Raw genomic sequence first — 21,886 nt, 5'->3', positions numbered from 1 at the left:
GCTGCTGACTGAAGGCAGTTGCTTCTGAATGTGTCTTGGTGCAGATTTGTTTGTATCAGCACAGCCTGAGTCGTTGTGGAAAGCCAGGCAAGCCTGGCCCAGCGGCCTCTCGCATCTCTTCCTCTGTAGCAGCTTTCTCTTAAGTCCAGTTCTGGGGTCATGAGGTTGAGGAACAGCATTTCCCAGGCAGTGGTACTGACATTCGAGCAGATGTTAATCCACAGCTTTCCTGAACAGATGCATTTGAATCACTACATTTATGCTTTCCTGGCCTGTCTTTCCAAGGCTGTACTTTGCGCTGTGGTCACACCACTCTAACGGTCATGCCATGTGTTCTCTGAAGCCTCAAGCCAAATCTTTTCCTATCGTTGCCATCTTGCTGCACAAACTGACATTTCCTCTGCAGGTTTCCTACGCCGCCCTCTTCCTGACCACACAGTGATGCTATCCCATGTCACATCATATCACCTTGTGCAACGGACAGGAGATGGCACCTCTGCCTGCTCTGAGGAGCAGACAAGCCAGAAATCAAGATGAGTCAAGAATGCAGGGACCAGTCAATACTGCTGCAAGAGGAAAGCTCAAGAATGCAATATACTCTGGTGGTACTCCAGGAATAATACAGGAATTCTGTCTCTCAGACTCCGTCTCCAAAGAGGCTCTTGGCAGCTTCAAAGATAGAAATAATAAATCCTTCCCATAACTCAATCTTAAACAGTGTTAGGAGACCAGAAGGGAGCAAGCTACCTCCAGTCTGGATTTCGACACCCACACCCTCTCCCATGCCCCAGGACCCCACCAGCACGTGCCTTTCCCTGCTCTGGCAGCCGTTCTGCAGCTCCGGTGCCCAGGCACGCCGGCTCCAGGGAGGTGCGTTCAGACCCCTCCAGCCCCAGGCAGGAGCAGCTGCAGAAGAAGAATCTGATTCTTCTCTTTTGCCTCTTCCTTCTCCCAGGTTCTCTGGGCCAGACCAGACCACTCCCGCTCTTTGCCTTTGCTCAGCCCCACACAGATTCGATGCTCTTTTTCACTTCACTGTCAGACCAGTGTCTGAGCTGCTCATGCTAACAACAACATCCCTGCGGGGCTGGAGGAGGCTTTCTCTATCCTGAGGCAATCCTGGAATCCTAACATTTTGCTTTTGATTGTTAGGATTTTCTGATCTTCTATCACCCGTTACATACTCTTAATGAGACCTGCAGAGAGTTCAGACATCTGCTTGCCTAGCCCTTGAGCTCTGGAGTCAGTAGCTCCATGTGTCACTCTGTATTATCTACCACCCCCTCCAGGTTGCTGGGCTCGGATGCTTTCTACCCTCCCTTCCAACACAATTAGCATTTCTTGGAGAGTATGATTTCAGGCTTTAATCGCCTTTGATCCTGCTGTAATCAATTTTCTCAGGCCAGAAAGATGCAGCAAAAGGCAAGTTGGGAGGCAGAGGATGGTGAATGCCTTTGGAATTGCACCAACTGGAGCTGGGTGAGGTCAGCTTTTCCAGTTTTATCTCTTCCTTATGCCCCTTAATTTGCTGGGCATCTTCCTTCTTGATCGTGGCTGTTGTTACCACACATGACACATTTATTCCTTGCGCGATGAATTAGGAAGTGCTTGAGCACTCCCTTGGACAGAGCAAGATCAAGGAAGGAGAGATACCCACCGGAAATGGTAGTATTGCTAAAAGCCTGACTTGTGCAAAGTGGCTCTAATCCAGCTAGTGCAGTTTCCTGCAGGGTCACCTTTTGCTCCTGTATCCCTGAACTGGAGCATCAGAGGCAGCTCTGGGTGCTGCTGGGAGGTGACGAACGGGGCTGCAGATGTTCACTGCAGGCACCTTGCAAGGGCCACCCCCACTCTGAGCTGCTCTGGCTGCAGCGGGACCTGACCCAGTGGGGTCTGGGTGAGCAGCAGCACCATGACCATACCATGGTGTATCAGGCTGCAGGAGACCTGCCCTGTGACCACCACACTTACCGGCAGGTACTCCATCCTCAAGTTCATCATCTGATGGACAGGCTGCCCCATCCATCACCCTGGGCCTTCTCCAAAACCCTTGCAGTCTTCCTCCACACTCCATGAGGAGCCCTCTAAGAGTCCAGCAGTGTTGCAGCCACTGGTGCTCCCAGCTGCTAGCCCTGCCACAGCCTGGGGCTCTTGCCCTGCCTGAAGAATGGTAAAGGGAGCTCTCCCAAGTGGATGCTGATCTCTACCGCACTGACAAGTCACCCTCCTGAGATGGCTTGCAGGGGCCGAGCGAAGTAGGTGCAAAGCAAAAGAGAGGATTTAAGCAAAGCTGAGAGAATCCATCTGTGCTGACATCCATCAGTGTCACTCCTTGGCTGCAAAAGCAATATTTATAAATCACGTTTCAAAACTGGCTACAAATTTGTACGAAGAAACAGATGGGCTGGTGGTAGCAGTTTGTCACCACTGATATTTATACGGAGGAGTAGAGCCAAGTGCAAGAGGGGCAAACGCACAAGAGGGAGGCAAGAGGGGGAGCAAAAGAGGGTGCAGCAAAGGAACCCAGGAGGGCAGGGAGCGAAGGTGAGCACACTTAGGTGCTCAATGGACTAGGGGGAAGGAATCAAAAGAAGGGAGATAGCACTAAAACACATGCATGTTAGAAGTGAGAGGTGCCTCCATCTGCACAGGCAGCTGCCTCCTCTTGCCGTGGAAGACAGCACTGCTTGCAATTGGGAGGGTCTCCAAGCACCCTGGGAATAACCCTGCAGCAACAGCATTTGTTTTCCCAAGAGCAGAAGGCGGGAGGTGATGCCAGCTTTCACTCATTTTATGCAGTGTTGCACCACATGCAGAGTTTGTGGGATCGTTTAGCACGAAGGTGCAACGAGAGCCTCATCCCACTCAAGAGAGCAGCAGCGCTGGAGGAGGCAGCAGCGCACGAGCCCGTGTCCTGTGCCCTCCTGCAGCGCCCGCTGCCGGGTGGCTGCTGGGTGCCAGTGAGGCACCGGGAGCCGGCAGCCCCCACCGCGACCGGACAGGTCCCTCCTGCTGGGCAGGTGGAGCAGCAGCCACGGCTCCGGGGTCGGAACCAGCCACGGCTCAGGGCAGCGAGTGCAGCCCCGTGCTCCTCAGAGCTCCTGGAGAGCTCTGGTGCGGATGGGCAGCAGGGTGGAATCTGGCACGCTTAGGCACGTCCTCACAAGGTCCTTCGAGCAAGTTAATCACTGGGCGTGGGGCAAAAGCTTGCAAAGGATTTAAGCTTGCTTAGATGATAAGAAGCAAAGGTCTTGTGAGAACAGCTGCCCGGGAGTGCCAGGGAGGGACTTGGGCCAGGGACAGTGGCACTTTTTAAGACACAAAGCATTACTGGTCCTTCTATGATTGTGTCTGAAGCTTTCTGATGCAAATTCCATTTTGACTATCCCTAATAATGCTGAAGCAAACTGAGGGAGCACGATCTTATGTCAGCAGAAGGTTCCTCCGATAAGCTCAGAACAAACTAAATCAGACTTTTGATAGATGAAACTGCAAAAACAGAGGAAAAAAAAGGGTTTGGAAAACAAAGAAGTATTTTAATGTGATTTGCTGGTTTCCATCTGGGCTGGCTCCTTTGGCAAGAAAGTACATATCTGGCTGGATAAAACCCCAGCATGTGCAAGGGTCCCTCCTGCTGTACTTACTGTTGCAATCAGCACCTAAATTCACTCAAAAACCCAGTCAAAAATAGGAAGCAGCCTGGTAACGACCTTTCTGGGTTGTTATTGTCCACACGCACGAAGCCTGACCCTGCAGTCCACAAGCGAGGGCTCAGCCAGAAAAATCCTGCATCACAGCCTGTTGGTTACATCGGCAGTTTGGGATCATGGGGAGCCCCCCAGCCCAGAGATGCAAAGAACTGGGAGCTTCCCAGGGGAGGGTACTCCTGAGCCACCCCCTAAACGGGGGATCCAGCTCTGCTGGCCACATCCCAGGTAACCCCAACGGCTGCTGCAGGCTCCCGAGCCTGTGTCGAGGCACAGGGGCTGCCCACCCGCACGGCAGACCTGGGATGACCGGCACTCCGGGATTTACCTTAGGGAGAGATAAATCACAATGCTCAAACTGGGAGCACGTTCATCTGTAAATCCACATTGTGTCCTTGCCTTCAGGCAGGTTGGAGATTTTGCATCAGGAAAGGGACCGAGGGCCCTGAAAACACAAAGCCTAAGGAGACAGCACAAGAGGAGCTTTGGAGCTTCGGCAGCAGAGAAGGAAGCTAGCAGAGCTTCCCTGAGGAAATCCAAACTGCTAGCTGACCTGTCCCACCATTCCAGGTTGGCAAAGGAGCCTTGTGGAGTGCCTGGAGGATCCTCAGCTCCATCCGGCATAGACGGACCATATGCCCACAGCTCTGCCTCCCTCCCCATGGCCAGCAGTGCCACCCAGCCCACAGGCAGCAGGATTGGGAAGGGTGCAGCAGGGCTTACCCTTGATATCCAGCAGGGAAAAGTGGTGATTGTTGGTGGCTTCAGGTGCCAGTGTGAAATAGAAGCGATGGCCGCTCTGAGGCTCATCACGGTCCACAACACTTATTGTCTGGATCAGCTGTGGGGAGAAAGCAGAGGTGAGTGTCATTGCTGCCTCTGCAGCCCTGCGCACGGGCCCTGCTCACCAGGTCCAGCCCAGCAGAGCATCACTGCCTGCTGCCACAGCAAGGGACAAGCCTTTGCCCCACAGATGGGCTTAGCTGTGGGACACCAGCAAAGCCGTGACGGTGGTTGCATGGGAAGATGTTCAGGCAGAAGGGGAAGAACGGGCAGGCTGGCATGGTCCAGAGCTCTGCAGGCACTGATGGAAACCTGGGAGAAGGGCTGGGGAATACCCACTACCTGGCCTGGCTTGGCATCCTCACACACAGCAGCTTCATATGGGGTGGCAAGCTCAGGCGGATTGTCATTCACGTCCAGGATACGAATACGGAGGGAGGCTCTCGACACCTGTGAGTGATTATCTGAAACACAGAAAGAAGCAGAGCTTCAGCAGGAAGTGCCATCTGCTGCTAGCAGGGAGCAAACCCTCCTTACCCCTGCCCATCCAGAGGGCACTGCAGCCACGCAGCTGCTGCCAGCACAGAGGGTCCCATGGCACAGACCATTCCTGTGGGCTTCCGCAGTCTCCCTGCTCTGCTTTGCAGCAAAGAGTGAGCTGTGCCGAGCAACAAGGACTCCCAAAATACTGCTGTTGGTCTGATCTACCCTGGAAAGGCTGAGCAAACCCAGGTGTGAGGGCATCGCACCCTGACTGGATCCTGACCTTGACAGCCCAGGGGTTAGCAGCAGCAGCTGACAGGTGAGTGAGCAGAGCTGGGATAGGAAAGACCTAGGATCAACCAAGAGCACAGGGCAGTGATCAGACGTGGCATGAGCACCTCCAGCACATGGTAGTGACCTGGGGGCGAACGCTGCCTGTCAGGGCAGGAGGCTCCTGCCCTGGGACGGAGCCTTGCACATTGACACCCGTTCTTGCGTTGCCATCAGCAGCTTGCACTGAGCCCGCCACCGTTTGCCAGCTGGTGCCGGGGGGCTCATGCAGCAAGACCAAGGGCACCCCACACTCACCAGCCCAGGGGCCGCAGCCGGATCTCCCCTCTCCTGGGGCATGGAGCTGCTGGGCCAGAGCTGCGCCCACTGGTGCTGCTCTTGGCACACGGGACAGGGATTGCATCTACAGCTCCATTCACTGCAGTGCTGCTCCAGCGCAGGCACGCGCTGCAAAGGTACATTGAGCCCTCGGCTGTAAGGTTATAAATCACTCTGGAGAGCCTAATGTTTTCTGAAGCACCTCATGCACTTCCAGAAATGAGAACTCCCTCATACCCCATCTCCTTTGTTTTACCCAGAGGTTGCAACTGTGACAGACCTGATGCCTCTCCCCTCGCTCAGGCAGCAGCTCTGCTGCCTGTTTGCCTATGAAATTAATGCTGCCCCCCCCAGATCAGGTGGGGGAGAGCCCAGGGGAGAGGAGATTTAGTGCTGCTCCATAATTAGCCAGGAACCTAAGCCCCCTCCCCTGAGCTGCCTTCACCCTGTTCTCACGTTATCACTCCCTCTCACCCAGACCAGCTGCTCTAGTGATTAGATTTGGAGGAGGGAGGCAGAAGTCGTGACTAAAAGCCTGGAACTATGTGTTATTTTAAAAGGCATGTTGGTGCAGTGAAGTAAACTGCAATTGCTTTCAGGGAGAGAGCAAGGGGGAGGCAGCGGGGTGGGAAGGGATCCGGGGGAGGTGGAGGAGATGCGCCTGATGGCCACGGCGCCACAGATGAGGAGGAAAAAGGGCTCAGTTCCTGTAAGGAGGACAACAGCATCTCATCACCCCCTCCCCAGCCTGCAGGCAGACGGACAGCCATCCCCGCTGCTCAGCTCTGAGCAGGCTGGCATTGCCCTGGAGGCACTGCTGAGAGAACGATTAGGAAAGGCAAAAAGAGCAGGGAGGACCCCATCTCTTTCCCTTCCTACGCACAACCGGGAGGAGCAGTTCCAGAGTGCCCAAGCTGTGAGCGGGAGCAGATCCCAGTGCTGCCGAGTCTCCCCAGGACCTCTCGGCATGGCACATCCACGGGGGCTCTGTGGGGTCAAGCTGGACTCTGGGTGAGCCTGAGCACAGCCACTTCCCTTCAAGACCTCTCACAGCCCCATCAGGAGGGCCAGTACTTTTAGAGCTTGACGTACCCATAGGCCTAGCCCCATCCCCATCATCAGTGAGCAGCTGCCAGGAATGGTTTATGGCACGCACATGAGTGGGGTCATCTATGTGCCAAGGACCCACACCGACCCCCTCTGCCAGAGCCATAACTAACATCCTGCTGCCCTGAGCACAGCTTGAAGCACGGCTGTCCTGTCATAAACCCTCTCTCCTTTTGCCCCTTCTGAAGCTGCTGAACCCTGAGGTTCACACTTACTCGTGGCTCAGTGACAGGGTTAAAATTCGCCATCTCCAGGAACATCAAGGCTAAAAATGCAATCACTGCATGATTTTCTACTCTTTCAGTGAAGCACACATCGGCTTCTTCTTATTTTGGCTGGACTGTAATCTATTTGAAGGTTCCTCAAATGCTTTACTTATCAACTTCCCCCTTTCCTTTGAGGCAGTACCTGGATTTATGGGTGGAAAATATAAAATATGGTTAGATGTATTTGAGAAAAGTTAACTCCAAAGCATCTGAGAGGTGCTTTCTGTAACTATGTGGCATAAACTGATTTTATGATGGTCAGAAGCGCAATTCAGACTGTTGGAGTACGCCTGTGATGAAAGGCATGATGTGCAAGGCCAAAAGCTTCCTCTACGCGCACACCAGTTGTGTGCACGCACCTCTTCACATGCTGCAGCACACAGAGATTCATGTCCTGGGTGGACAGGGGCCACAGGATGGCACAGAAACACACCCTGGAAGGGCTCTGCATGCAGCGCGCGGCCAGTGTGCAGTGGAGGCTGCACGGGCCAGGCCAAGTGCGACGGGAGAGGAAAACCAGTCACCTTCCCTTGCAGCACCTCTCCTCCGTATCCCAGCTCAGCTGACTGACATGCAAATTAGTTTAATTATTTCTTCTTCTAAAATAAATTATATTTTGCAGTGGCTGCAATATGTTGTGTCAGGCAAAATTACATTCAATATTTTTAAACTAATTGATGTCAGCCTTGAGAAAACCTGATTGACAGCAGTGAGGAAACTAGGCTGCTACCTAAACGCTTTCCTAAATTAAAATTAAACATGCCATTTTTCTGCATTTCCTTCAGGAGCTGGAATGCTATTAATCTGAAAGAGACATGGAAAATACACAGAAGAAGGGGGAAATGCTGGAAGCACAGCAGTGCACTATGCACTACGGGAGCTTCAGGCTGAGGACTGGCAGCTGCCTTTGCCAACACAGGCTGAATTATTTCGGAGCCGCTGGAGCCTGCTGGGGCAGGGGATGGAGCTCTGCCACCCATTGCTCCCATGCTCAGCAGTGGCACTTGCCTCAGTGCTACAGGCAGACTGAAACAGACCAGCTGAACCTGCAGCCACATCCCAAAGTGGTTTTTCTTAAGTTAACTGAGCACGAGAGTAATCTGAACAGGACAATATTGTTGTGTAAAATATTTGGATGCAGAACATCAGCAGCATGCCCTCTCCCTGGGTTCTGCAGGACCAACACCGACCTCCCCCAGGAAGCTACTCTCAAATGCTGAAAGCTTTGCAGCAGAGCGCGCAGTGATGGGAAGGGGTTGCTGAGATCCTTGGCCACCCCTGCCATGGCAGGAAAAGAGGAGACCTGCTGTTACTGCTACACTGGGATCTGGTCCTTACCCCACCAGACCCTTATGCAAACTCACCTAAAACACTTTGCATTTTTACACCCAGACCTCTGCTGTGAAGCCCCAAACTCAACCATTGCTGAGGCACACATGCAGTTGCCCTCCTGCCTGCACACATGGCCATGCAGCGACATCACACACAGAAAGGCACTCTGCAGCTTTCCTGGCTCTGAGGCACAGGTTGAGTAAAGCCCAATGCACTGCGGGCTGCAGCCTGGGGCTGCAGCACCTGTGGAAACAGTTCATGGACGCTGCTGTGCACAGCATGCGACCTGCTCTCTTCTGCATCGAGACCACACTGGTACAGCACTGAATTGAAAATGTTCACGTTAGCAGGGAAGAAGAGGCAGGGGTGGAATTTATTTCTTGCTATCTTGGCAAACTGAGAGAACAAAGTGCAGAATGGAAGGCTGCGATGGGCCGTTCTGCTCCCCAGCACTCACGCCATGGCTGTGAAGCACAGGGTGGTTTTGGAGATGTGGGCGCAGTTGCCTGCAAAGCCCAACTCCGATGGCAAGGACAAAGCAGGGGCATGCCAGGAGTACCACTCCTCGGACACACCAGCTACATCAGAGGCTGGAGCTGAAAACGTGACTCCCAGCTGAGGGGAAGCAAAGTGGAAGCAGCAGTTAAGCCAAGTGACATATAAATGGCTCTCACCTCTCCGGAGTCCTGCCCAAACTCAGCAGCATGAGAGTCATTAAATCGCATCCAAACACAATGCTCTGATTAAAGCCAGACTCCAGCAGGAAGATTTATCATCTCAATTACCAGCAGTGGACACAGCAGTCAAAGCCTCATCATTTTACATGAGCAAAGATGAAAACAGGAAGAGAATCACTAATATTAGCCCAAGGAAGGTAAACAGCTTGCAAGGGAGATGAAGATTTATCTTGGGAATGCTTGGCCTGGTCCCAGCCAGATTGGCTGAACAGCCCCATGCTTCCTGCTGGCTGCCACGTCTCGAGGCCAAGCATAATGCTGGTCACAAGCCACCGAGGAAGCTCACGCTCGGGAGTGCCTGTCCCAGGGGGGGACCTGTTCCTCATCCTGCCTGCAGCCCCCAGCCCAGCGACCTCATAGCTACAGCCAGACACCTTCTGCAGCTTCTTAGTACTGCTCCTTAGATGCACACATGCTCTCTGGTTGTGTGTTGGTGGGGCATGCACCCTGGAGACGGCCTCTGCTGCAGCAGCACCAGGTCCCAGGCAGGGCTCTCCAAGGCTGCTCAAACCTAACAGACAGGCTGCCTGCGGGCAAGCTTTCCATCAGCTGCCATTTGCTAAACCCTTCTCCAGACAGTCCTGCCAGCTGACAGGGCAAGCAGCTTGAGGAGGTTGCAGGGAGACAAAACCTTGGTGCAACATGCCCCATGCAAGGTGCGCCGTGGGAATTGAGAGGGCACAGCCCCACAGGAATTGAGTAGGCAGGAATGGAGTGAACCTACCAGCTTCACCTCATTCCTTCTGCAAAGCTCACATCTCAGCAAGGAAAGAGGAAGGATATTTTACCACCTGCCTCTGCCGGAGCTGCTAACGTCCTGCCTGGCCTTGCAGCAGAGCCTGTGGCAGCCAGCCGCAACCTGCACACCCATGGCAAGCACGCGCAGGGCCCCGCCAGCCCCCCAGCCCCAGACACCGTGTGTTAGGCACTGCCGCGCCGGACACACCAGCGGACACGCCAACGCCAGCGGTTCCGCCAGCCCCGTGTCCACTCCGCGCTGAGCCCTGCTCCAAAACCCCGCTCCATCACTTGGGCAGCTGCACCTTTACAACTGCCCTTTCCACCAGAGGATTCAGACATAAATTGTACTTTAAATTCAATATCAGTCATTAATAATTCATGATTACAAAACGTTAAGGATAATGTCAGTGGGAGGAACGTCTGGGCAGTTAAAATGGATGAGTCAGAGCTCACCACAGGAGAAGTCAGAGCGCTGAAGAGTCTCGCTGGCTTTTGAAGCGATCCAGCACGACAGGCTTCCCTGCCGGAGGGGAGCTGCAGCATTTACTGACTTGTTCTGAAATCCCAGCCACTGTGTGTAAATATTGTCCTTCTGATTCTTGTCACCTCGTGTTTCCTCTGGATGCTGAGTTGTGCTGCAACGCTGTGGTCCCCTCCTTGCCTGCCCATTGCTGCCTGATGCTGGGCAGGTCTCATGACAGCACCACAGCCCGACAGCACAGGGGTCACCCTGGCCAGAGGCGCAAAGCATCAGCACAGAGAGGGGCTTGGGACATGCAGTCCCCTTCCTCTCCTAGGACAGCAGGGCCTGGGTCCTTGCCCAGCCAGGGCAGATGATTACCATGGCAGGGCAGCAGGAACCAATCTCTGCCTCGAGCCAAGGCCTGACCCAACTCCTTGAATTTGAGCAGCATTTTCCTGCTCAAGAACAAGCAAAGAAAGAGCCACCAGAACTCTTGAGGGGTCTCTTGGAGCAAAGCCTGGGGAAGGCTCCTGCCTGCAGACAGACAGGTCTTGGCGCACTTTTGCAGATGTCAGAAGGTGCTTTGCAGCTGTGGGGTGGCAAAGCACTGCAGGTGCCAGTGCCCTGGCCACTGCTGTGTCCAAAATGTGGAGAACTTCGAAGACTACAGCAATGCCTTTCTGCTTCCTACTGTGCTTCCCAGCACAGTGACTCGATGAAGCCCTTTCTCCATCTGCAGGCTTAAGGAGTAAGACAGAGCATCTCTGTAGGGTGCAAGGGGCCAGATGCACCATCACACACGGGACCTGCAGGGCCCATGAGCCAAGGCACTGTGCAAACTCAGTGGAGGGCAGCAGGATGCCCGGAGCAGCTTCCTACCCCAGCAAAACCCCTGGGGGGAAGCAAAGCCTGCTCTTTGATGCTATTATTTTGTTTTCATTCCTCAAAAGGAGTCTATTCAGAGCTCCTTTGAGCAGCAGGACCCAGGTTTGTTCTTTTCTTTCTGAACTGGAGAAGAAAAGACAAACAGAACTTCTGCTGGAAGCGTCCATGCTGGGCTCCACCACCCCCATCACAGAGGGAAGATAAACTGACAAAACCCCCCGAGCCACTGAGATGCTCCCTCCCGGCTTTCCCAGCTGGGTGGGAGTAGGTTTAGCAGTTGCTGTAAACACAGGCTAAAGGATTGCACGGCCTCAGGGAAGGAAGAGCCCATCACCAGGCCTCTCATGGGAGGGGCAGAAAGAAGCTAATTGCAGAAAAGACAGAAAGCTTCACCTCATCCTCTGCCTGAAGTTCTTCCTGGTGGGCTGCAGGATGAGGCCAAGCACTGCAGCCAGAGCCACAGCAGCCTGGCAGTACCAACTCTGGCAGCATCACTGCCCCCTATTCCCAGCGCAGGGTCTCAGAACATTGCTCCTCTAGCCCCTTTCCACTGCTTCAGTGCCGGGACCTCCCATCCACTCCTCACTGTGCCTTGCCAAGCCTGGAGCCACACAGCAGGCGGGGGGGCACCCAGAGCCACAAACATGATGTGCAGGTATAGGCTGCAAATCCCACCCGCTGTGAGCGCCCAGCAGAAGCCATCTGTGCCACAGGGCTCCAGTTGACGGGGCATCACCCCAGCACGTGGCGGATGCAGGTGACTTGAACACAGCCCCCCCGGGAGCCCCAGCGCCGCTTGGAGGTGAGCGCAGGGAGCAAGCTGCACTGGATGACTGGCAGAGCCGGCGCACAGATAACACAGATTTGATTAGAGTTCATCAAATATACTATTCGACCCCGCTCCCTTATTAGCGCTCGAGTCAGGAAGAGTATTTTTAGGTTGTCTAGGGAGATGTCAGTCTCGGTGCTGCTGCATTTATTTATTACCTCAGCATTAACTAACACTTGCATCCTGGTCACCTCCACGGACCTCTGCTCCGCTCTGGCCCAGCACAGACTGTCTGCTCCACACAGCGCTCCCACCTCACCTGCTTCCATCGCCAGGACAGTGATGTTGTGCCACCCTGCCGTCTCCCGGTCCAGGACCTTTCCTGTCACAATGGCACCTGTGTTGGCATCAATGTCAAAGATCCTCTCTGCATCCGTGCTGCGGTCGATGGCGTACCTGAGACCAGGCAAAAGGGGAAACCGTGAACAGCTGGAAGTGCCAAGCCCAAACTTGCCATCAGCCCCAGGAGAACAGGGATCTAACACAAGCAGCTCTATCACCACTGTCACTCTTCCTCTGCTGCAGCATGGTGCACAAGAGCCATGGCTTTACCAGGTTGCAAGCCCAGAGCTCTCAAGCAAATTAAAGTGTGGCTTTCGGTGCATGAAGTAGAACTAAGCACAAACTGTGGACAAGCGGAAAAACCCACTCAGATGGGAACATTTTGCTCAGCATAGACAGAGCGATATAAAAGTTATGGCCTGTAACTCCACTCATTACTCAGGAAAGCTTCTGAACTACAGGTTCAGGAGAAACATCAACCCAGACCAGAGGAGGCCACCCTGGCTTGAGGAGCCCACCTCACCTCCCACCCTCCCTCCTGATCCTGCCACAGCACCCACCCAAGTGAGAGACCTGGAGGACAGCACAGCAGCACACAGGTAGGCTGAGGTTGTGCTTGAGGGCCTCAGCTGGATCGGACTTCCCTTCCCATCCCCTCTCCAATGAGCACACACCTGATTGTGCACAAATAACAACCACCACCTCTGCAATCAGAATTCGAAACCCAGAAGGCCCATCAAACTGCAAACAATACAGCATAATGTTATTGTGTATAGCATCTTTCACACACACTGCATCCCAGAGCACTTTACAGAATTAGATAATACAAGACAGCAAAGAGTACAAAGGATAGATTATCAAAAGGAGGACTGTGAATAAATTAAAGCCTTCAGTCACTTGTCTAACAATAGAGGGAAGATAAATTTATGGACAAAGCAAGCTGGAAAGCCAACAAGACAGGACAGTACTGAGAGGCCACATCAGACAAGGGGAGCAGAGCAGGACAGCTCTAGGCTCGAAGCACGTCCAGGAAAGTGGAGGCATGCTGCAGGCAGCTTCCTAGTGCTTGCACCTCACCTGACACAGTCCAGCTGCAGCCTGTGTTTCTATCATCCATATGGCTTGCAGCTGAGGAACACCAACCAGCTCACCTGCATGCAAGGACCACTGCTCTACAGAGGCACTGATGACCTCAGTGCCTTTCTGTGCCCTGGGGGGAAACTAGCTGCAGATGAGAATGCCTCCCTGAGGGCACCTATCCCCCCAGCCAGGCAGCTCCATCTCTGCTGGAGGCACATACAAAGGCATTTCTACGCTATTTAAAGTGTTATACAGACCCAGATTACAGCACTCTCCCTTTCAGACACAGGGAGGAGAAAATACAACAGCACTCGCTTGTAGTTAAGTTAAAATCACTATGGAAATTGTGTCTGGGCACATGCACAATTTCACGTGTTCTACACCTATGTGTCTGACTTCTTCCCCCCTTCTCGCATCTAGAGGCAATGGGAATCTGCCACCCAAAGCCAGCTACAAGCCTAGGCACCTCTGAACCAACTGCCAGGGACTTCCTAGCCATCCTGCATTTTCTGCTCCAACTCCCAGCTGGAAACTGCCTCTGCAGGCAGGTAGGCAGCTCCAGAAGGGACAGTACCTGTTTTGGCAGGTACTGCAGCCTCTCATCTACTCTTCTCACCCACTACAAAGGGAAAGGTCTGGCCACTCTGGCTTGTACACATCAGTCCACCGTGCTGCTGGAAGGAGGAGCAGAAATGGGGATGACAATACCCAATATCTTTCCAATAGCGTAACTGCTTCCACTGTTCTCCCACATCACCTGATCCATTCCACACTGTCCTCCATTCCACTTTTTAATACTGTTAGAGTTCAGGATAGCACTTCACTCTCCATATGCCTTCCTTGCTTCTCGGGTAAGCACATGCCTGTTTTGTTCACACTCATGTCATTGCTGCATAAACAGAAATGTCTGGAAAAAATAGCTGCACACAAAAAAAACAGCGATGGGAGACATCACTGAGCCTGGAAACATCTGAGAGTGGCTGCCTGCATGGCCAGAGGGCAGGAGGCTGGTAGGGGAGTGCTCTGTGTCATGCCACTGGTAACCTTTTCTTATGCTTCTAATTGTTTTGCTGCTGAGGTTGTCTTCTGTCACTTCCTAATTGCCTGCTGAGGACTGACTGCCCATGGCCCTGGCAGGGCACAAACCAAACCGCAAATCTGGTCCCTTTGTCACCACCAGTACAGAGAGCTGTCACCTTCGCAACGCTGCGCTAGCATTGTCTGCATCGCCATGAGAGCAGGGCTGAGCCTGCTTCTACACGCTGGGACTTTGGAGGTGGTTAGTCCAGGAGCTCCCCATCTGCACAAAGTGCTGTGGAGGCTCTGGAGCTTGAGGAGCTGGGGACTGAGGTGCACAGGGATGTCCACCCTCCCCCCAAAGCCACAGCCATAACAGGCTCAGACCTGCAGAACAACCAATCCACGCTGCTCTACACAGGACAGACTCCAGAGAGCTCAGGTTCTAGAGAAGGCAGAGTGAGAGGCTGGCACTGCGCTCAGTTTACATCACTGTGCAGTATGATCTTTACCTACTCAAGTCTGTGCTGACCATCACAAGCCTCTCCACTTCTGGTCGTCCAGCTTCATATTCACCCATCCCACTGAACTCAAACAGTGCTTCTCACCTAGAAAGAGGTAGTGATTAACCCCTGGGTCCTCCAGGTACTCAGAAATAGGACATATGTTTGTTCCTCCTAAAGCTGCCTGGTGCTTCGTATCTGGAGCTGCATTGCCCAGTTCTGATTGGGATGCAGACCTTGTAATCCATTTTCCTCTCTTCCTGCTGGCACTGCCTGTTGGTTTGGATGTTACAAGTGACTATTTAATTTAGACAGCTTTCTCGGTGCTCATCTTTTTTGTGAATGCATTTCTCAAGCAGTTTGTTTCACTTCTCCCCCCCCAAATGCAATAAGGAGCACATTTTATGCCATGTGTTTTGTTAACAGGGAGCTTTTCAAACACAGTGTGAAAAGCTTTTTGTTGTGTTTGGTTTTTTCCTCCTCTCCCTTTTGTGTTGAAGCAGGTTGTAGTTCTTGCTGTGCTGTTGGAGTCTACAAAATGCCCATGTCCAACACATGTGTCCGGATTTGGTGAATGCCAAACAAGAATATCTCCAAGAACCTTAAATCCTAAGCAACGTCTTTCCAGTGCTGATAAAGCCTGGACTGCACACAATCAAAGCACAGGCTCCCACTGCAGAGAGAAAAACAAAAGGCTCCCATACAAACAAGCTCACATACACAGACAGTCTATCATTGTATTACCTCATACAACGGCTTAGCTGAGAAAAAATGCAGTACACCCAGGAAATGTACAGCTAAAGACAAAAAAGCCAACTGGAAGCTAAATTCCTTCTGAAAGAGAGCGGTTCCAGCTTTTGTTAGGCAACAAACAAGGATGGAATAAAATAAAAAGCACTAGCCCTTTAGAAAGGCATTTCCTGCCTCTACCACGGAGGGTTTCTGTGTTCCCACAAGATGCAGCACTTGTGCATCGCTCCCTGCTTCACAGCCCTGGTGCCGCAGGGAGCGAGTCCCCCTCTGAGCAGCCACAAGCTGGGGACAAACATGCCCAGAGCAGTGGGGTGCTCCCTGGACACCCTGAGCCCCAGCTTTCCTCCCATCTGGGTAAGCGGCTGCCAGGGGCTCTACATCCAGATGCAGCCAGATGGGGCAGCGAGCAGCGTCTCAGGGACAAGCCTGGCTTGTGTGGAAGGGGTCTGCTCTCATATGAAGCGTCTTCATCCTTGTGGGACAAGCAGATCACCAGGAGGGGAGCAACAGGCTGAAACGTGTCTCCAGCAGCTGCTTCAGGCCAGGTGGTGCAGCAGTAGCCCTGCTGTGCTGGCCCAGGATGGAAACAAAGAGCCAAAGGCATCTCTTTTCCCATTTGGCTAAAAATACTTCCCAAACCTCATTATTGGCAGCCTGGTGTCAGCATGACCTGGAAACACTGACAGAGCTGATTTCTGCTCTGCTGTCTTTGGCAATCCTTGCTCTTTCCTGACTCAAGGGGAGAGCGTGTCTTGCAATGACAGAAGGTTGTGGCTCTCCCCTGTTTACGGGGCAGAGCCAACACATGCATCAGAGTCTGAGAGAGAGCAGCCACTGCAGAAACACAGCCACGTCTTTGCTCCCACCTCTGGCAGATGACGATCAGGAAGTTAAAGGGATCCACTGAACTGCAGCAACTTGAAAGGGTTCATTCTAACTTCAAGGAGCCAAGGATCAAATACTGGTCATGCTGTCAGGACCGGTTGCTCTCTAATGTATCAGAGGTGAAGTACAAGTGCTGACTTCTTGTGACTGTACTTTGGAGTAGAACACTTGAAATGTGAGGTGACTTACTGCAGTCTCCTGCTGACGGGTTAGTGTCACATCCTGGCAGGGTGCTGCAGGATGCCTGCATCAATGTTCCTGCATCATTCTGAAGCTGTGAACAGCTGCCTACATGGCAAAATATGTTATTAAATTGCTGAGCTAGCCAGAGGGCAGGAAAGCAGGAGAGATCCAACAGCATCTTCCTTCTGCACGGGTGCCATGTCAGTGCGACCGATATAAACCTGCATCTCCACTTAGTCCATGTTGAAATGGCAGAGAATGGTCACCCACCTGCACCCCAGCAAGCACAGGGGAGCACCGCAAGGCATGGAGCTGCCGCTGCTCGTGACAGCGGGCAGTGGAGTGAGGAGACGCACGGCAAGAACAGAGAGGAGTGAAGAGGTGGATGGATAGAGCCCGAGTGCCACAGGGGAGCACGGGGGATGCAGGATGAGCTACCTGCCTGCGGATAGCTGGAGGGAGGACACATATTTGAATGTATCAGGCCTGACACGGGAAAACACACTGCAATTCCCAAGCTGCAGCAGATGCCTGAGAGTCCTGCTGGCTGGGCCCTTGTGCCTGAGCTTGAGGCATTGCCTTGACTGGCACTAAGCACACTGTAAGAGACACAATCACATAGCAAGGTTTGGGCTCTAACCCTCTTGTTCCTAAGGAGTACTTGAGTCTGCCTCTGTCTGCTCTGAGTCCCCACCACCTTCTGCACAGCAGTAGAAAGACTCCCTCCACCGCTTTCTTTTGTTCTGTCTGCAAACAATGCAACAAGCTCCATAGGGAAGCAGCACAAAGAACAAGAGAAAACGAGAATATGAATAGTTCTGTCCCTAAGGCCCCTTTCCTACAATTACAGATCAGAAAATAAAATCTATGTTCTGTAGCACTGCTAGAAATAGTCAAGTGAAAAAGCACATGCACACGTATACACACACAGATGTGCAGAAAGACTGCACACATCTGAAGAGCACAAGCCAACAACCATGTGCTCAGGGCAGGCCACAAAGAAAGCAGATATGTAGCCTGAATGAAGAGGGCAGCCACATGAGAAGGTGAGCAGAAGTACTTTGAGAACACATCCAACAGACAGCACTGACCACTGGAAGTGCTGCAACACGTGCACACCAAGGCTGATCTCATTCACTTTCACCCTGAAGACAACTTCTAGCACCTAGCCTTGACACACAATACTCTCCGCAAGCTGCCAAGCATCTGTAGATGGCAGCTTGCCAAGTGTAAGTTCTTTTCTGAGCTTTATAAAGTGTCTCAATCTTAATTTACATGAAGATCAAGAGATACCCCATACCCCACCTTGAACAAGAGAGTTCTCCATGGCTACATGGCACTGGAGCCTCAGCACCCTAAGCAACCATGTGGGGACATCACTAAAAGGGATCAGTACTGTAACTGAGGCCTGCCTGGCCATGTCCTCCTCCATCCCAGTCTACCACTGCCTGGGATGTGCTCCCTGCAGAGCTCTGAAAGGCAAAGGCACTGCTGCCCCTTTGAAGCGTGCCTGCAGCTGCGCCGCTGGCACGAGAACACACGCTCTGGCCATGCTTTCCACACATTGAGGGCGTTTTCTGAACACCAGTTTTCCAACCCAACTGCTCATGACTCAGGCCAGTTGGCAGAGCCAGAAACTGCTTTGTGCCTCAGGTAGCAGCAATTTAACAAGGTAACAATCTCTTTAGTCACAAATTAAATAGAAACGGGAAATGTCCTTTGCTGATAAGCTGCTGCCTGGAGTCTGTCCCCTGCCTAAATATAAACTCCTCTGATCTTTGATCCCTGCGCACACATGCGCACACAAGCACACGCAGCAAAGCTGTGGCTCTGCACCTCCCAAGCCTCACCTCATTTGTCACCCTCCATCACTGCCTCCTGCCATTGCTGGTTCCTTCCCTGGCTGTGTCAGGCATCCACTGTGTCAGACACCTCACTGTCAGCAGCAAGAGCGTGCCGTCACCCCCCTGCCACCCTCCCCGACACTCCCTTGCCACTCACACACCCATCACTGGCAGTGACGTTCCCGTCACCTGTGAGATGCCTGCTCTCGCCGCACACAGACTGCCACTCACCTGCCAATGCCTGTCCCACAGCACACCCACAAGCTCGGCCACGCGTGCAGCCCTTGTCACTTGCCAGCCACACTGCCCCCCCGCCATCACCTCCCTCGGCCCCCAGGCCATGTGCATCCCTGGCAGGTCACCCTATGCCCACTGGGGTTTAGGAGGCTGCTTTACCGGACAGGACGATTCGCGGTGTCTGGGTCCAGGGCAGTGACCACCCCCACGATGGAGCCGATGTGTGCATCCTCCTGGACCTCCATCAGGTTGGAGGGGGGCCGGAACTCGGGGGGCTCGTCAACGTCCAGCACTGAGACCCGCACGATGGTCTGGTCCCGAAAGGTGCCCAGGTCCAAGAAGCGTGGGTCCACGAACTTGTTGAGGGCCTCCAGCACAACAGTGTGCACCTTTTTCGACTCATAGTCGAGGGGCTGGGACAGCAGGAGGGGGTTAGCCAAACCCAGGCTGAGGGGATCCCCTTCCACCACCAGAGACACCAGGGACACCATCAAAGCCACCCACTCCCCTAGCCCGAGCTCTCCTGCTGTGCCCACGCTGAGGGGGCAGGAGGAAGCCTCCAGCCTGCTCCCCCCAGCACAGTGTCCAGGCTGCGGGCAGCCAGGATTCACTGGGAAGACAGCACAGTGTGTGCTGCCAGGGGGGTTTGGTCATTAATCACCCTGCTATTATTTCCCCAGAGGATGCGAGCTGAAAGCAGTGGCCTTGGTGAACAATCATTCTTCCTTGCCTGCATCAAGTGTTTGCTTGATTGTTTTTGCCACCAAAACCACATACAGTCAAAGCGCTGTTGGTCAGAATAGGAATTGGGTGAGCATATTTCTTCCCTCACAGATGCTATCAGTGACAACTGCCAGCAGTCCCCTCTATAACCGCACACAGAGCTTCACCTATGCAGGGCTCCCTCCGCTACCACCCAGGGAGCCCTGGGCAGGCTCCAGCAGGCACTGCCCTGCTGCTTCTGTTCAGCCTCTCCTCCCAGGCACAGGTCTGCGCTTTGCCATCCAGGCAGAACAGAGGCAGGTCTCTCCCTGCATCTGCAAGCACAAAAATTCAACTGCTACTGCAGTTGAGGAGCAGAGGACCATTCGTTTCAACTCAAACGTAGCAGCAAGAGCTCCCAAAGGAAAGGATCCTCCTAGAGATCTGTGCCCTCCATAACCAGCCAGCTTTCCTCAGCTCTCACCTTCTGCACTGTGATGACAGCCTCTTGGGTATTGCCGTCTGTGGTGACTTTGAACATCTCCACTCCTTCCTCATCCTTCACCTGGTAAGTCATATCCGTGTTCTCCCCGATGTCTGAGTCCTCTGCCTTCACCCTCCCAATAGCTGTGCCAACAGGGGCAGTTTCAACAACACTGAACTGATACATCTCTGGAGCAGAAAGAGATACCAGGGTCACTGCTTCTGCCTTTGACCACCCCCTGCCTCCAGCCCGACACAGCCCTTTACGCCCCTCTGGGGGCACCCTTGGACTACGAGGGTTGCCCAGACTACCAGTGCCTATAGTCCAGAACACCCTACCAGGAGAAACACATACCCCAGCCAAAAACAAGGGCTGAGGGAAGATAACTGGGGAGCACTGATATTTCAAGGTGCTGGGTGAAGTAAGGGCTGATTTCTCCATAAGGACAGTGCTCTGCAATCGGTGTTCTCTGATTCTTTGCAAGCTTTACTATTGCAAGATTTGCCATTGGAGCTGCCCCTCCACCGCACTGCCAGGCAGGGACACATTCAGACCCAGGCAAGGAGTGTGTGCTGTAGTACCTTGGCACTGCCTGCAAGCAGCACGAGCGGCCAGGCTGCTGATCCTGCAGGTAGGTGCCAGGCTGTGCTGGGAGCTGAGCGCCTGCCCCACCACCCCCAGCAGGCAGGACCAGGACCAGGACCAGAGCTCCCCCCCCACCGCTGTCAGGACTTACTCTGTGGGAAGCGTGGTGGGTTGTCATTAACATCGGTGACAACGATGGTGACTGTGGTGGATCCGGACAGGCCACCCAGCTGCCCCGCCATGTCCGTTGCACGGATCACCACCTCGTACCGGTCCTGCGTCTCACGGTCCAGGTCAGCCACGGCTGTGCGGATCACACCTGGAAACGAGCAGGACAGCGTGAGCATGGGCAGGTGGCAGAGCATCGGCAGACACAGATGGGGGGAGGCTGGAAGGGGCCGCCGGAGATTACCCCGTCCAAGCCCCAGCTCTAAACAGGATCAGCTGGATTTCCCAGCCTCTGCAGATGCCAGATGTTCCAATACTTCACCAGTCTTCATGGCCCTTCCCTGGACTCACTCTGGTTTGCCCATGACTCTTACATCTGGCAGCCCAGAACCAGGCACAGCACTTGGATCATCTCACCAGGGCTGAGCAGAAGGGACAAGTGACCTCTCTCCACTGCTGGTGGTGCTCTTCCTACCACAGCCCTAGGTGTTGCTGCTGTCTTTGCCATAGGAGCACACTGCTGGCAACAACAAAGAACATCTGCTGGACCCCAGCGCAAAAGGGAGCAAACCCTTTGCAGCCTTCACAGAGATCATGTAAGCAAAAGCTGACTGAAGGAAGAGAAGGGCTCTGGAGAGAAGAACAAGCCCAGGGGCTCGTCAGCCAGGCAGAAACATCCTGAAAATCCCCCAGAGCCCAGTCATAGCCTCGGGTCCAACCTGACTCCAGCAGGTCTTTGCAACGGATTCCCAGGCATGTTGCATGTAAGGTTCTGACTGCTGCTTCCATTGCAGTAGCTCTGACAGGGTTAAACTTCAGCTCGGACGAGGTTTGTCTCTCCAGGGAGGCTGGTGAAGGATTGGTGGGCTCAGGAGCATAAGAACTCACCCCAATATGGGGCTGCAGTGGGGCCAGCCTCAAGGCTTGCACAGAAAGGCTGTGTAAAAGCCCAGGCTGAGTCACAAACCCCTTTGGCACAAACCTGCAGCAGCCACTTACCCTCATCTGCTCTGGCAGAAGCCAGGCTTACTGCAGAATAGAACCTGCCCAAGCTCCATCTCATGGGCTTCTGTGGCCCAACCACGCCTGCAGGGAGCCCCTGTCTGACCGGGGACACCGCATTTCCAAAAGTCTGTCTGTGCAAAACCCCTCATTTTCAAATGTCCCCCTCCGTTAAGGGGACCAGAGATGATGTTCATGCAGTGCCAGAGGATGCACTAG

The 21,886-nt window shown here is 53.6% G+C and overlaps 1 protein-coding gene across 3 annotated transcripts in view; it reads right to left on the bottom strand.

Moving 5' to 3' along the window:
• CDH22 (cadherin 22) overlaps positions 1–21,886 on the bottom strand; it is a 50,905-nt gene that overhangs the window by 5,681 nt on the left and 23,338 nt on the right. For all 3 annotated transcript variants that reach the window (XM_061441930.1, XM_061441932.1, XM_061441931.1), the window contains 6 exons: positions 20,649–20,816; positions 19,913–20,100; positions 18,886–19,139; positions 12,202–12,338; positions 4,833–4,954; positions 4,431–4,548 (listed from right to left, as the gene is read on the bottom strand). In XM_061441930.1, coding sequence (XP_061297914.1) covers positions 4,431–4,548; positions 4,833–4,954; positions 12,202–12,338; positions 18,886–19,139; positions 19,913–20,100; positions 20,649–20,816 — 987 coding nt within the window. The remainder of the gene's footprint in view (positions 1–4,430; positions 4,549–4,832; positions 4,955–12,201; positions 12,339–18,885; positions 19,140–19,912; positions 20,101–20,648; positions 20,817–21,886) is intronic.

This window comes from Pezoporus flaviventris, unplaced genomic scaffold, assembly GCF_033815535.1.
Source record: "Pezoporus flaviventris isolate CSIRO_AGI_PZ_B2104156 unplaced genomic scaffold, CSIRO_AGI_Pfla_v1 ptg000213l, whole genome shotgun sequence".
Lineage (NCBI taxonomy): Eukaryota > Metazoa > Chordata > Aves > Psittaciformes > Psittacidae > Pezoporus > Pezoporus flaviventris.
Note: the sequence above shows the minus strand (reverse complement) of the source record. Positions and strands in the feature narration are given on the sequence as shown.